This window comes from Herpailurus yagouaroundi, unplaced genomic scaffold (assembly GCF_014898765.1).
Source record: "Herpailurus yagouaroundi ecotype Mexico unplaced genomic scaffold, PumYag 250, whole genome shotgun sequence".
Lineage (NCBI taxonomy): Eukaryota > Metazoa > Chordata > Mammalia > Carnivora > Felidae > Herpailurus > Herpailurus yagouaroundi.
Window position 1 is genome coordinate 14133608 of NW_024412467.1, and position 16651 is coordinate 14150258.

The 16651-nt window shown below is 42.0% G+C and overlaps 1 protein-coding gene across 3 annotated transcripts in view; it reads right to left on the reverse strand.

Moving 5' to 3' along the window:
* Positions 1-16651, reverse strand: part of HIVEP1 (HIVEP zinc finger 1) — a 56316-nt gene that overhangs the window by 12686 nt on the left and 26979 nt on the right. For 2 of the 3 annotated variants that reach the window (XM_040460608.1, XM_040460607.1), the window contains exon 5: positions 12149-12250. The exons of the other annotated variant lie outside the window; for it this stretch is intronic. In XM_040460608.1, coding sequence (XP_040316542.1) covers positions 12149-12250 — 102 coding nt within the window. The remainder of the gene's footprint in view (positions 1-12148; positions 12251-16651) is intronic. 3 annotated transcript variants of the gene reach the window in all.

The window sequence follows — 16651 nt, forward strand, 5'->3', positions numbered from 1 at the left end:
GCTCCAGGGTCTTGTCCTTACTCTATCGACACGAAGATTCCATCTCATTCAGACAGGCTTGCAGGAAATGTACCCCCTGCTGTTCTTACAGTCATAAAGACTTCTCTTTCTGCGAAGCAATTTTTTTCTTTCCTATGGTTTAATAAGAAACTATGAGTTCTTGAGACCAAAGCCAACACTTCTCTTGGTCAATCGAAAAGCACAGGAGATTTCTCCAAAATATACCAGGATCTACATACACCTGTTAAATTTTTACCACCCGAACCTGTTCCTACCTTGTATCTTGCACCTATTTTTACATCTCTTGGTTCGTTGTGCACAAGGGGACTGAATGGCTCTACTCTGGGTCTGGCCACCGGGACTCTAGTGGAATCTAGCTTAGCACGTCACATAGCTCAATCCTATTTGATCATAACTAAAACAAGGACTAGCGACGGACGTGACATTTCCTCAGATAATAATTTTAAAACCTGTGAAATGCAGTTAATTATTTTCAAGTGTCAAGCCCACAGCTCGCAAGTGTCGGGGCTGAGATTCAAACCCAGGTTATGTTTGGCTCCTGAGTCTGTGCTAAACATCCCCCATTCCAATGTCACGTTTTAAAAATCTAACTACAGGGTGATACGAAAGGTCAACAATAAATTACGGAAATGCAGCTAGCTTATGAATACGCAGGAGTTGAAACGTTTATAGGTACACACATTAGAATCTTTGATTATGAATAGGAGAACATACAAAATGCAATCCCCAAGAAGAATGTAAACTAGTAACTTAACCTTTTATATTTCACCACAAATACACTGCAATTTATATATAGGTACAGATTTTCAGTGTATGCAATTTATGTGAGAGATTTAAAAAACAAAACAACAAAAACCATACACTGTTTAAGGAGAAGGGGGTAAAACTATTTGGCTCCATTTTAATCTGATTTCGCCTCGATCACGCCGAGTTTCAGACCAAAGTTGGAGGTATGATGGGTAGGAAGACACACAGGGTGGTTTTACGGGACCTTCCTTTCTCCCTGGCCAGAGCCACAGGCCTACAGCTTGGGAGGACTTAACAAGGGCTGGGATTCCTTTCTGCAGATTTCCTTCGCCAAGACAAGGAGAGAGTCATGTTTACCTCCCTGCATGCACTGTGTCTTCAAACTCCTGAAGGGGGAGACCACTATCCCTGTTTGGAAACCTGAAAATGAATTCTGGATCATTACATACTTGTTAAACAGGGTTGATACCCTAGGGTGACAGAGAAAAGATAGACCGGAGAGCTTAAATGAATGGAAGACGATGGCATCCTTTTAAATACCCGTAGCACCGACGCAGAGCCCACCCACTCACATGAACACGAATTTGTTTATGTGTGCTAATAAAAGTCCTTTCATGTAACCCCGCGGTCCCCTTAGCCCCGCTCCCACCCCCAAAGACGATGATTGCTACTGCCCCAGAAATTAGGCTGACAGAAGACAAAGCGGGGAAAAGTGACTCGTCTGTGATCACAAGCCAGCGGGGACGAGAACACAGACTTGTTAACCACTCCCCAAACTTAACCATTTAGGACTCTGCGGTATCGCTCGTTTTGCTGTAGCAGGTTACACAGTGTAGTAACTACTACGCCAGACCACGCCGAGCACCTGTTACATCAGAAGCCGGTAAACTACGGCTGCTGGGCTGGCCGCGTGCGGCTTGCTGCCTGTTCGGGTCAGTCAAGTTTCACCGATGCACAGCAGGCCTGCTGGTGTACAAACCGCCTCAGGCAGCTTTTGGCCACAACCACAAGCGTCAGTAGTCACGGCAAAGACCGTATGACCCACAGAACCTAAAAATATTCACTATCCGGCCCTTTCCAGAAAAAAATTTGCCCACGTCTATATTCTGCTGTCAGGCTTAAATCTAACAAGCACCTCATAGCAGCACCGATCATCAAATTCATCCCAGTTCAGCGATTTCTATACGGCTCGGGCGCATCAGAGTGGAAATCTGGAACCAGGTTTCCGTGTATCTAGGAGTCCTGTCGTTACGCCAATAAGATATACTGACTTCGCACTATTCTTGCGACCGTTCCCTTCATGGTGTGGACAATACAGAGTGTAATATTCCAGGAGCGTCAAGGCTGGAGCGTCTGACCCCTCTGCATCACCCAGGGAGCCCGGAACAGATACAAAAAAAAAAAAAAAATACTTGTTCCCAAACTCATAAATGCGTGGCCCTTAAGACTTGTATTACTTCCTATTTTTCCAATACTCAGTAAAATTTGATGCAAGTGTAAAATTAACTTTATTTTCTGTGAATTTAAATTCACGAGGGAAAGAAGAGGTATTCGGTGCAGCGACCTTGCTCTTCAAGAGTAAATGTTTCGAACAATTTCCCTAGACATGGATTTCAAAACCCAGCGCCAGCTGGATGAAGGGTACCCCGCCCTCCCATCCTTGCCAGACAGTGACACCTGCTGGAAGGTGCTCAGACTCACGAGAGGTCAGCACCACCCCGTCTGGGATCCACACTCTCCTGCTCTCATCTGTCTGTTTTTGTTCTTCTCACATGTTTAGAAATATTACTTGGAGATCCAGACAAACAGCCGCAAAAACTGGGGAAATTTTCCCTGAAAGCCCACAACTACTGCGGTAACAAACTTTTGTGTTATTTTTGGATGTTTTTAAAGATGAAAACATCACTACGCATGTAACGGGCCAGAGTTTAACGTTTTACTTTAGGAAGTACACCGAAAGACCCTTATCTGTGTCGTTTGTTAATGACATTAAGACTTATTTATCTTAAATATAAATCTTAAGAGCTCTTACGGTTTCACATCGTACACGGAAATTTTTCTTAGGAGTACTAATGTTTTCCAACAAAATCCCAGTGACAAAAACATACTGTGCAGGTTTCATGTAGACAGGATTTCATTTAGAGAAACACGCTTCAATTTATTTTAAGGGTAAATGTGCTACAGTTTTAAATCCTGCGAGCTAACATTGTTTTCTTACACACATTATCCTCTACCTCACCCCCAGCGAGAATCACTTTTGCAGCTGCATTTTGCCACGCTGAATGGCTCTCCCAGTTTGGCAGCTGAGGGCACATATTAACATTCCTAGCACTGAGGTCCGGCATTCTGTTGACAAAAACATTCTTTGGATCAAGGCATGAAAGCAAATAGCCAGCAGCGCGTTTTTTGACATAAAAGGTGAAAACGAAAAAGTATTCGCTAATACCCCGAGAACACAGGGACCAAATTCCTGAGACAGTGTAATTTTGCACGACAAGACAAATAGGAGGGCCATGTGCAGCTGGCTGGAGGGATGAGACTTTTCATGAGCACATACTATAATTACAACTCGAGTTGCTGGTTTTAAGCTAAACAGAAACTTCTTCACAATGCCAAATGCCCGTATTTTATTTCCTTTTAATTAAAAAAAAAATCTACTTTTTTAAATATTTATTTTTGAAAGAGAGAGAGAGAGAGAGAGAGGGAGATGCAGAATCGTGAAGCAGGCTCCAGGCTCTCAGTTGTCAGCACAGAGCCGGATGAGGGGCTCGAACTCAGGAACCATGAGATCATGACCTGAGCTGAAATCAGAGGCTTAACTGCCTGAGCCACCCAGGCACCCCTTGGCAAATGTCCTTATTTTAATGGTAGGCTTAGAACAATTTGTAATTCCTCCTGCTTCATTCAAAGTAAATGTTTCCAAGCATCTGTCCATTTACTCCACTTGGACATCAGCACAAGAATTACAGGCTAAAATGGGCAGCCATGCAGCCTGCTGTTACTAAGAGTAGTAAGGAATTTAAACTATCCAGGGTCTTCAGTCCTTCGTCCACTATCCTTTTCACATTGATCCTCAGTAAGTGCTCTTTATCACCCAGCGAGCATGCACGTGACCCCAATGAAGGACATTCCCAGTATCATGTTGGTGGGCACAGAAGAGAACAGGTTTAGGATCAAAAAAAAAAAAAAAAAAAGATTGACGATAATACCAGGAAAAGAAACACCGAGGTTAAGGAGAAATAAACCCAGAGGAAACCTTTGGTGAAACAAGACAAAACGAGGCAGACATCCAGAAATAACTATACATATAGCATAGGAAGCCTTGGACTTTTCCCAGAAGGCCCTAAGCTGGCCAAGACATTACCAAATGGTAATAATGGTTAAGAAATAAATACTCGGGGGCGCCTGGGTGGCTCAATCGGTTGAGCGTCCGACTTCAGCTCAGGTCATGATCTCACGGTTCGTGAGTTCGAACCCCACATTGGGCTCACTTCTGTCAGCGCACAGCCTGCTTTGGATCCTCTGTCCCTGCGTCCCTATCCCCCTCCCCTGCCTGTTCTCGCTCTCTCTCTCTAAAAAAAAAAAAAAAAAAAAACAAAAAAAAACCAAAACCAAAACAAAACAAAACCAAAAAACCCCACAAAAAACAAACAAAAAGAAAGAAATATTCTGGTGACATACTCTAGTAATTCCTGCCTTTCTGAGCCTTTGCTACATTTTGTTGAACAAATAGAAGCTCAGAGAGGACAGTTCTTGGTGGCAATCACATGTGTGCTACAGAAAAGATCTATTTAAATGGCCAAACCCCTAAATTTTTCCTGTAAACCTAAACACACTGTTCTCAGGATAGGGTTTTGGGTGCTATTCTGGCAAGGTCTGGCATTTAGAATCCGGTCTCCCTAATAACATCATTGTGGGTTACTTTCTCCTTTAAAAAGATTGACCCCCATCTCTCAGAGGTCTGAGGTGATCAAGGTTTAAAGATATGCTGTACGTTATTACATGTCCTGTTAGCATGGGCAGTCTGTCTGCGATGGCCGTGAAGGTAAGCCCCCTTCCTACGGCACCGTAGGACCCCACTGCCCATGCCGCTCCCACACTGTTAAACCAGGAAATCTGTCACGCGGCTATCAAAACTCCGTAGGAATTTAAACCAGTACCCGGAGAAGACAACGTCACAAATTTTCATGCTGATCGAGCCTTGACATTTTAGAGGAATGGGTTCGGTTCCCAAAAGACAAGGGGCTCCTGAATCTCACTTAGTTTTCTTGAATCACTATTCTCTTTAGTAGGCATCTACAACCTGTCAGCGTAATTAGTGACCAATGTCAACTGCGTTTGGGAAGAGCCAGGTGCTGCTACGGGACAGTCAACCGGTTGAGTTTACTTAGTTATTCCTGACTTCCACTTTTCACCTGGCTGGACTAGCTGGCTCCCGACAACCTGAGGCTGTGTCGGCACGAAAGGCATCTGCGAAGCCACCGTAACCACTACCTTTCTGAAATATAGGTGAGAAAGCTAACCGTGCTAAGAGCCGTGCACCTCGCTGCCGGCCAAGCCCTTCGCACTTTCCTGAATGTTTACTGTGGACACGCGGCAGCTGGAATCCCAGTGTGCTTTCTGACAGTGCGCGTGCACAGGCTTAATACTGGATTTATGTTAGATTACAAATATGAGAAACGATATCAAGACCCCAGGATGCCACAGAAGCATTTGAGAAAGCTGCTCACCACTGAAGAACAAAGACAGCACGTTTGCTCGTTTTCATCGGTGGGGCCATGAAGATGGAGAATATGCTCTCAGGCAGGAATGTCGACATGGGCAGGGGATCCTAGGTGGCAGCTAAAGTCGCAGAAGGAACCACTGCCATGCATCTGATCCCTACGAGGGGGAGGCTGCCCTTGTGGCCAGGGTGATGGGCAACCCCAGCGGGTAAGGAGGGTGCAGAGAAGCGAACCTCGAATGGAAGATCACTCGACACTGACCAGCCTCAGAGCCCCAAGCTCCGGTCTACCAGCAGATGTACGCTTCAAAATTTAAAACTGCAATACCTGAAAGCATTGACCCTCCTTCCTAAGTTTTTAAAAGGCAGCCACTTCATCTCCTACAAATGTATGCCTGGTAATTTGTATGTTTCCTCGGGAAGGGAAATTGACGGTAAAAGTGAAACACTTCATAACAAGCTGCTAGGCCTTATCACATCCTTATGGAGTCGATAAGGGCAGGGTTTCCAAATATACACAGAAACCTTAAAAGCGGGAACAAATCAGGCCCTTACCTTTTAGGACAGTCTATTCTATGGGGACAATTCTATACCAGAGTGATGCTGGGTCAGAGTAGAAATTAATTCCAGGGGAAACAGTGCTCCCTAATTTAATAAATGAAGAACGAGATTTCTAAGTTAGTCGTTACACATGTATACATGCAACTGGATGTCACGAGAGAGAAACCACGCCAGACTTTCCACCCAAACTTGTAAACTCCATCTACAGGGGAATAAGGGACACAGAAGAACTGAGGCACTTTCTCTATAGAAACAGCCTTCCAGAAAGAGGCTTTTGCTCTATGTTACGGTTTTATTGTTGCTGCTGAACGGGACCATCCACTTAATGAAATCATGCTTCTTTTAGTCACTATGGTCTAATTTCTCACTACAAAATAAAATCACATCATCGGTGGGGGCGGGGGGGAGAACAAAAATAAAACCAAAGCAAAACAAAAAAAGAGCTCAGCAATGAAAATTCCAGAGTCACGGATTAAAAGCCCCATTATCTTTTCTTTTGTTTCAGAAACATTTGAAAAAATAATCCAGATTGAAAGACAGGTGTATGTGGGTCTAAGGAGGCAATGGCTTTAAATGACTGTAGGTGACATTAAAAAAATTAAACTTTTTAAGTCTTGGGAACACTTTACATATTATGGAATGTTTAAAAGAATAAAAATATGGGGGTACCTGGGTGTCACAGTTGGTTAAGTGTCTGACTTGGGCTCAGGTCATGATCTCACAGTTTGTGAGTTCAAGCCTTGCGTTGGGCTTTGTGCTGACAGCTCGGTTTTGGATTCTGGAGCCTGTTTCGGATTCTGTGTCTCCCTCTGTGTCCCTTCCCCATTCGCACTCTGTCTCTCTCTCTCTCAAAAATAAATTAAAAAACAGAAGAGTGAAAGTACTAGAAAAATCATAGCAAAGAAATAATGGTTTTCGAGTGTCACAACATCAAGACATCTGTATCAATTGCCACAGCAGAGACTCTGATTCTATCTAAGGATAAGTGAGCATAGTTTGCACCTGGAGCGAGTGCTCCCTTGCATAGTCGGACCCGTCCCTCAGCACTGGTCAGCTATGTGTCCTGTCCAACTCTCTCACATCTTGTCCCAGTTACATGCTCATCAGCACCCTACTTCGCTCTCCTAACCCCGGGGCTTTTGCCCAAACGACTCTCTCGGTCCAGAATGCTGCCCCCCGTCAGCTGCAGGTACGTCGCCGATAAAGCAACGTATGAATAGATAAGCCCCTTCCCCTACTTCCGGGACACCCTCGGTCATCTTTCTACAACCAACGAGGCATCTCTGCTCCTTCCCCAACCCCAGCCTTGGGGAGCGAGCCCTGCTGAGTCTGTTTCTCCTGAGGGCAGTGACTGTGCATGTAACAGCTGCTCAAGTGCTAAGTACATAAATGGATGTGTCAGTGAGAGAATTAACTTTTCTTCTCTGGAACTACTGAAGAACAGAACAGATCTTCACCCATCTGGAATGGTGGAATCATCGGAGAACTTGAACTAACTTCTAGTCTTCTGATCCAATGACCAATAAATAACAAATTAACACATGCCGTCATCGTCTCAATGTCACCTGTGTCTGCCTAGGCCATGTCACGTAAACACTGCTTATAGTAAAGGCATTAAATACTATATTAGGGCTACCACCGGATTTGAGTGAAGGGATTTCATAGAAACTAACATGTCAAATTCTAAACATAATAATATGGAACAATTTTCTGAGAGCTAATAGGTCATTTTCCCCTCCAGTCCTTCATTAAATCAGCAACTATTTACTACCTGTCACTTGCCAGCCACCATCCTAAGAAGCTGGAGATATGGCAGTGGGCATATTACAATCCGTGTCCTTATGATTTACTTCCTAGTTGAAAGGAACAGATAATGACACTGACACACACACACACACACACACCCGGGTAGGGGTAAGTGCCATAAGAGACAAAGCAGAACAGAGAGGAGCAGGAATTGCTGGCAGGAAGACAGTGAGGGTGCTTTTGGCCCAGGGGGGTCAGGAAGCCTTCCTTGACAGGGCGGCACTGGAAGAGAGCGCTGAAGGGGGTGATGAGCGAAGTCCTGCGGGATCTGGCGGAGGGCACTCCGGAGAGAGGATATGAGTGCAGGCCCCGAGATGGGGCCTGCTGGGCTGTCTAATGAAGAGCAGGGAGGTGCGTGTGGGTGTAGCTGACTGAGCCAGGGCAGAAGACGCGGGAAACGAGCTTGGGAGAGACAGTGTGAGGAAGGTGAGTGGGCTGGAGAGCCCTGAAGCACACAGCAGAGCAGAGCTCTGAATGAGACGGGAAAACTTTAGCGGGTTTTAAGCAAAATGGTGACGTGATGAAAACAAAACACTTTGGCAGCCGTGTTGAAAGAGTCCGTAGAGAGGCTGGAGTTGGACACAGAGACCAGTCAGGGTCTCCTCCAAGCGATTTCATAGAGGCGGTGGTAGCTGTGACCAGGGTTGGGCGGTAGAGGTAATGGGATCCTGAACACCTTTTGAAAAAAGAAAAAAAAAAGCCAAAGGTTCTAGGGGTAAATTGGAGACGGAGGGTCTCAAGGATGACTTCAAGACTTTTGGTTTAGTAGCTGGAGGATGGGAGAAGACGAGAGGGGAGGCGTGCTTCTTGGAGGTAAGGGGGGAAATCGGAAGTCTGGGGCTCGTCCGACTTGAGATGCCCATCCGATTCGCGAGTGGGGGTGGCCGGCAGCCAGATGGATGTGCCAGTTTGGAGTGAGTGCTGGAATGGGCAGCAGATAGATGGTATTTACGGTCAGAAAACGGAATGAGATTAACCCGGTGAGTGGGTATAGACAGAAAAGAAAAGAGATTAGCCAGCCCAGCCCCAGGGTGGGGAGGTGAGGCCGGGGAGGTGAGGAGGGGCAGCCAAGGAAATGGAAAGAGAAGAGCCAGCTGGTGCATTCTGGGGCTGTGTGCGATCAGAAAACAGGACAGCCTGCAGACAGGCAGCACCCCACTGCAGGCTTCTGGGCTTTCTCCCTTAAAAGCACAGACACCTGAGGAACTGTTAAGCAAGATCCCCTGGCTAACTATCATTGATTTAATAGAGCGGAACTTCTTTCCAAAGAATAATAAGACACAACCACCTTAGGAGAGTAATGAAGAAAACACAAACAAAGATGGCAGACTATCACTCATCTAATCGGCCGAAATGTAAATTCCTGCAACGTAAGTATGGTTAAGGCTGTGCACAAAAAGAAATGGCTCCAGAAACCCATTCAAAGTTATCAAGCAAAATTCATTTTCTTGGCATCGACATACAAGGTGATAGATACCGTTCATGCAAATTTAAAACACGAGCCAACCAACCACATACTATTCACAGATGTGGAAATAAATGTATGTCACACGAACTGAAAAGAGAACCCCTCAGCTCAGTTGGCGTCCGCCTCTGGGAGGGAGAGTGACCGGGAAAGGTGACCTGATGTGTAATGACTTGTTTCGCTGTTTTTGTTTTCCAAAAACACACTGAATTTATGAAAAAGACTTGAAGCAGATAAGAGAAAAGATAATAATCAACTCTGGCGTGAATACATGAATACAGGTAACAAAACTCTTTGTAATCTTTTTGTATTTAGAAAAAATCAAAATATTGTTTTTTGAAAGCACAATAGAGTGAAAGGAAAGCAAGACCACTGGTTTCAAACAACAAATTTGTACTACATTTACACCTACATTCCAAGCCCATAATAAAGCGAAGGAAGAAGAGATTTGTTGGCATATTCATTAGGAACCGTTAGGTCTCCAGAATGGCACGACGCTTGGCAAAATCCACCTATGTGCCAATATTGAATCTACTATTCAATAAAAACGGTGAAAAAACAAAATATACTACCCATCATCACAGTAATTAAAAAAACGTAGCCAAGAGAAAAACAAGTAAAATACCTAGCTTTAGCAGAGGGTCTCCTCTGAATATGCAATTAGAATATCAAGTTTGAGTTATAACCCGAACCCTGCCTCATGTGCTTTTGGAACAAGCTGCGGAATAGAAAAATGAATGAATAGATGTGTAAGTCGGTCTGTCAGCCAGTCTAAACAATACATGATAATTCATGGAAACCACACTTGACTGTCCTATGCAAATTCAGAATATAAACACTCCCTTCCTTTAACTGTAGAGGCTCTTTCACTTACTTTTTATAAGACAGAGAGATCTTCCTCAAGAAGTAAAACCTGTAAATGAGCATATATTGTGATAATACTTCCTGTGTGTCCGTGTTTTTCAGACAGTAGTATTTCCCATTTCTGCCTCATACCTTTCCTAGTCAGTGGGTAATAATAAACTTGCTGAAACTCTTATTCATTCTTCCCAGTTTTCTACTTCTGAATGCCTCGGTAGAATAGCAATACAGCAAATAATAGCAAAGCAAATCGATAATAAAGCAAATAAAAAAATTTATTCCCTTCATGATGGTAGTTCACTCACTGCATGATTACTAACAGCAGAAAACAAACCAACTGTCTATATTAGAAGTGAATTATAATTAATTCTATCAACTGTGTCAGTGTCTTTGTTTCAAGACACGGACGTAGAATTCAATTTCTGGCAATTCAACAATCGGCTTTTAACAAATAAGTTCCTAAGAAAAGTGACATGTACATTAATGTGATAGGCACTTTTAAATCCTGATCTGGCCACCCCTAACATGCATCAAAGCAACAAGGGTGTCTAAAACACTTAAAAAACTCCTTATTGTCCTAAATTTGTTACGATTATCTTTTTTCTTCTATCAAGAATGCATCAGTTTATTCCCCAAAAGGAGTTAAAGGCAATCCTCTCCATGTGCTTAAAATACCGAATCATATCAGCTGTACCACTTAAGACGTGAGTCACTTCCTCTGCATATTTAGAAATAAGTTCAGGCTCATTCATTTAGTGTGCTACCGGTTGTTAGGTGGAATTAAAAGCGTTTGACTTTTTACCTATATTTACCATGGTGTGCTCACCATTTACTCTTTGGAAATATTCTACGTATCAAACTAATGCATGTTAACTAAGACATGGCAAGCAGGTAAATGTCTAATTTAGGGCACTTTTCAAAAACAGAAAGTTTCTTTTTTAAAGAAAACTTATCTCTTTGATAAATTCTTGACCTATGTAAAAAGTCTCACGAAAGAAGAATTCTACTTTCTAATTAGAACAGAAGAATGGGTTTATTTTCCCTCAAAATTGGTCAGAGATAAACACTTAGATTTGTTAACACCGTTATGAAAACCCCCAGCCAGCGTTTTCAAAATGACAAACATTTTGGGGAAGCACCCAAGTGTTTTACTGCACAAACATTCCCAGAGCGGCTGCTACATGCAAGGCCCTGCATTAAGGGCTGCGGGTGCAGCTAGGATCACTCTGTCGTCAGTTCTGCTCATGACCTGCTTAAGAATCTCCGTGAGGAGGAAAGGTCGGCATGTAAATAATCCAAAAATGAGGCAGAAAGAGATTCAATGCTTTCAGAGAGCAAACTCGGAAATACTACAGGAGCTGAGAGAAGAGAAAAATGGTTTCCCACAGTGTGGGAAGGGAAAATCAGAGACGGCTTCATGGCGGCGGTGGATCTGAGGGAGACCTTGAAGGAAAGTACGATGTTGTCCGATGCGCACTGGGAGCCACGTTCTGCGTGGGGACTGAGGGCGGGGTTTTGAGGGAGGGCTGTACAGGCAGAGAGCCAGATCAATGTCACGTAAGCAGGAAATTTAAGCATTAGGGTAGGTGAAAGACAGAAAGGAGAAAGAAGGGTGATAAGGCAGGCGGACACCAGATCATAAAGGATTCGGGGGATGCGAGCTCATCATTTATTCAGTCGGCAAATGGAAACCAATGGAAGACTTGCAACAGAGTAGTACGACCAGATGCAGGCTTCACGAAGATTAATTTAACATCCGTGGGAATGGATGGACGGGAAGGAAGACAAATTAATGATGGGGAAACTGAGCAGGAGTCTGTTGTACAGTGTAAATAAACAGTAACGAAAATAAGAACTAAGCAGTATCAGTGGGAATGGAAAGAAGAACATGGACGCAAAAAAAAAAAAAAAAAGAATAGTACATCGTAAATAGCATTTATGAAAAATATGGAATAAAGCCTTACCTGATTCTTCTGTATCTTGTTCATCTATTAAACCTACTGAGACGCCTAAATCCACACATTTCTTGCTATGTGTCTTGGACTTCATGTGTTTTGTCAGATTTCCTTAAGGGAAAAGAATGTTTACTAAGCTTACGCAGTAGTATTTTGCTGCTGCATTTGTCAACACTGGCAAATTCCATTCCTACTTCAAATGAAAGCACAGACTGTGGTTATACAGTTCCAAGACTCAAATTTGGACAAAAGAAAATACTGGTATCTGTATGTTGTAATAACCTCGTTATTTACTACTAACAACTTCTCTTTTCAATTCTGCCTCTTCTACTTGGATAATGTCTACTTTTGCCTTTGGTCTCTATTCTGTCGTCCTTATTTTTTTTTTTTTTAAACATTTTAAACATCCTCGATTTAAAGTCCCTTTTGGATCGCACTAAGATGTGTAGTTCCTGGCGTCCAAATTCTCCACCACTGTGCCTGCCGGATCTCCCTCATGGTACTTTGTTTCCCTGCATGCCTTTTAGTTTTTATCCTAAGCTTATCTTTAGCAAGACTGTTTTCCACGGAGCCTTACATACCCTGAGTTGCAGAAACATCTCTGTGGGTCAGTTTTCCAACTGCTTCTACTCGGGGCTGAAGGTTTCAGACCTCTGATTCTAGACCAGTTCTTTCTTTCTTTTTGCATGGCATAGGTATGGGATTTTGCTCTTCAGCAGAAATGTTTTTCCCACATGGTCCAAAGTCACTGGACAGGAGGGCCAGGCTTATTTCAGAGGCCTCGGACTCTATTCCAGTATTAACATTAAAATCCTTGAGCTGTGGGCATATACCTGGCTTTGCTGTGCCCATGAATTCTTGTATTTTAAATTTTATTTTTTATTATTATTATTATTATTATTATTATTATTATTATTATTTTAAGTGTCTATTCACTATACTAGCATGGAGTTTCTTTTTTATTTCTGTTACCTGGGAATTTGCCTTTTTTAAATTTCAAGCTTGACTATCTATTAAACACTACATTTGTTATATCATAAACAGCATTTCTGTTATTTGGAACAGGAGAGAATTTCCTGTGTTAATTTCACTTCACCATATTGACTAGACGTCTCATAACAGTACCTCTAAAGACGTGTTTCCTTTGGCGGTTAATGTAGCTAAGTATTATCAGGTTAACTGGGACCCACTGGGAACGTCCATCCCAAGTGATCACGAATGCATGGGAAGAGCTCAGATTCTAAGGATGCCAAGCAGTCTGAGTGCAGAACGCCACACACACAAAACATCGCCAACAAGGGAAGGTCCTCTCTTTTGAGAAAACAAAATCCAGATACTTAGCTTGGTGAGCAGGGGCGAATTAGTATTTGAGAATAAGCCTGGAGGTAAAGATGTCTGAATCCTTGGTCTTAACTTTGGGCTTGCAGTAGCTGAAGGGCCTGTGAAACTGCTGTATTTATAGAGCCTCAGTACCACTAAAACTTCCCTAAGTACTTGGAACTGGTCACACTGTTCAAGCCACTTCTTGCACTTCACAGCGTGCAGCACCTCAGAGCTTAGTGCTTAAAGGGCTCAAGGGTGACAGGGTTACCTGGACTAGATGATATCTAAGACCCAGCAAACCCTGACTTCTGTAATTCCGGAGATGACATCCGGCTTAAATGGCTTGGCCATGTCTGATAGTTACTTGAAATACACTTAAAACAAACAAACAAACAAACGACACATGAGGTAAATATGGCAAAATGTTAACAATTAGTAAAAGGTGGACTGGTTGGTAGACTGGTGTTCATGATACAAATCTCTACTTTCCCGTAAGCTTCAAAATGTTCATATTAAAAACTTGTAAAAAAAGACGCTTTGGCCATCTCAATATGGCTTAAATTTCCATTTACAAGCCAAAGCACTTCCTAATACAATAACACTATTACAAACCAAATTACTTTACCGAAAGTGCTTTCGTTCCCTACATGAACAGTCACGGAAGGTTATTTGCTTCTTAGAGACGTTAATGGATAATTGTAACCAGACAAATTTGGGACTATAAGCTTTTAATAAGCATATCTTCTCATAATTCGAGCTATTACTTACTACTAACCTACTTCTTAAATAAGTTAAAATAAACACGACAATTTGCATTTTAACATGCAAAATAGATGCATATATCCCTTAGCAATGCCATAAACTCTGTGCATCAACATAATAAGTACATTTTTCAACAGACTTAAGAAACATTAGTCTAAATCCTCTGGAAAGCATGTGAGGTTTTGTTTCTGGGCTCCTACAGCTACACAGAGAGTCTAGCTTTCTGTGACATAAATGGTAGTAAATCCTGCAGGGGTGCAAGCTCACTGTGTCTTTTCTGCTGACTGACCTTTAAAGCAGAACAGTGAAAACAAATCAATTACAATTCTTTTGGAAGTGTACTCATCAGATAAATTAAGGGGACAAATGACAAAGTAGAGATTTATAGGCACGAGGCATCAGAAGCATCAATTTCTAGCACTGCAGACTGTTTAGCTGGCCGCAGCGTGCTCTTTCTCGGTACCCATATTTATGTGGCATGCCATTACATCACTGTTTTTCTGTTCCTATCCAGACACATCCAGTGGGGAGTAGAGTTGCGCTGGCTAGGACGACAGAGTAAATCCAGGAGGACAACATCTGCAGCCTAACCTAAAAACGAGTCGACTAGTATTCAGCTGCATTTAAAAGATCCTATGGAATCTGTTTTACAGATATTCACAAAAGGCAGACTTCTACGAGGAAGCTGACCCATAAAATAAAGAACTATCACCCTGAGAAGAGGGAAATACTGAATTTCTAATATTTTCTTCACCGGTCTCCTTAGCTAGGGTCGCTTTCCTCAAATACGCATTTATCGCAAAATTGCAATGGATTTTCTGACAAGACAAAACATCTAACGTAAATTCAGATCGGCAGCATATCCGAGAAGTTGGAAGACGTGAAAACTGCAAAGATCTAATGCTCACTCTTCAGGGGTCATTATGCTCTGTCCGCCTCTTGGGAAACATTTATCTAAACCTTTACGTGACGCTGTTTGGAGTTATTTCACTAAGATTACTTACTTGGTGATTCAGAGTATTTTTCTTGGCCAAGAAGGTTCATTTGGTTTTCCACACCTAAGTTTCCCTCCCTTTCTTGCCCTCATTTTATGAATATCATTTAAGTATCCTGGTTCCTTCTCTTCTTTCTATTGAGAAATACACATTTCACATTATACCTTGATCCTCTTTTATTTAGCAACATCATTCTGTACTTGCTAATCTTTTATGAGTTATATTGGCCCATTTCTGGTCTCCTGGCTGTGTACTGGAAATTCGCAGATGTTGCGTAATCACAGGATCAAAACCAGTGAAAGGGCAATAAACTGGGTTAAGAAATCATGGTACCTTCTCCTATCAAAGCCTGCACACAAGACCAGGAAAAGCATCCTGAAACCCACCCTCCATTTCCAGAAGGTGAATCCACATCACAACCAGAGGACTACAGACAGTGAACCTCTCAACTACTCATGATGTCCCAAAGCTATTCAGAAATATTCAAGACTAGCTGAAGAACAATTCTGTTGTTGTTATTTCTATTATTCTTGCTTCGGGTACTCCCGGCATCTAAGGAGAGCTAATGTGAATGTTTAGTTGCTATGTATCATAACTCTCCTTAAACGCCAAAAAATTCTAGCCAAATAACGTAGTAAATTTTGCTGATGAGTTGATCAATCTCTAAAACAAAAACCCTGAAGGCAGCCAATATAATCAGACAAAAGTGAGTGTTCACTCAAAGGGAATAAAAATAAAGTTTCTGTAAAAAAATCGTCAATTAAATATTTTTTACAGATATCACACTTTCAGACAGAGAATTTTAGGATGACATTGTTTTCTTTTAGAGAGGTTCTTATTTTTAAAAGGTAGGGAGGAAACTGAAGTCTCAAGTAACAAATTTTTATGTAATGATTCGTGAGCAAGGAGCCTAATGGAGAAAGTGGGCATTATTTTTTAAGTAGTGTTCTCGTTATATGTAGCAGGGAATCTGGAGAGGGTAAAATTACCTTAACTATAATAAAGACTTGCAATTTAAATAAAAACATATAAAGCATACAGAAAGAGTACTAAATATAATTTTAATGACTAGTTCTGAGTTCTGTGCACATTAAATAGGACAACAGAAGTTTTCTGAAGCTGAAATTCAATAGAATTTGGGTAAAAAACAAAAAGCATCATGGAAAAAAAATGGCCTTTCATGCCTAAAATTAGATAATAAGACACGAATGCAGTCATTGTAAGTTTACTATAGTTATTATTTAAACTTTCACTTCAATCCTGTAGCACAGAAAGGAGTTTCCTTATCATCATGAAAATTTTTTTCTTCTTCAGCTCCAAAGTATTTTTGAAATGTATTAGTCATCATGTTATGCAACTCTAATCTGGGGAGGGAAATAAAAAAGGGTAGTTGCTCCTTTTAAAATGTTATATTTATTATCTATATGGTGAA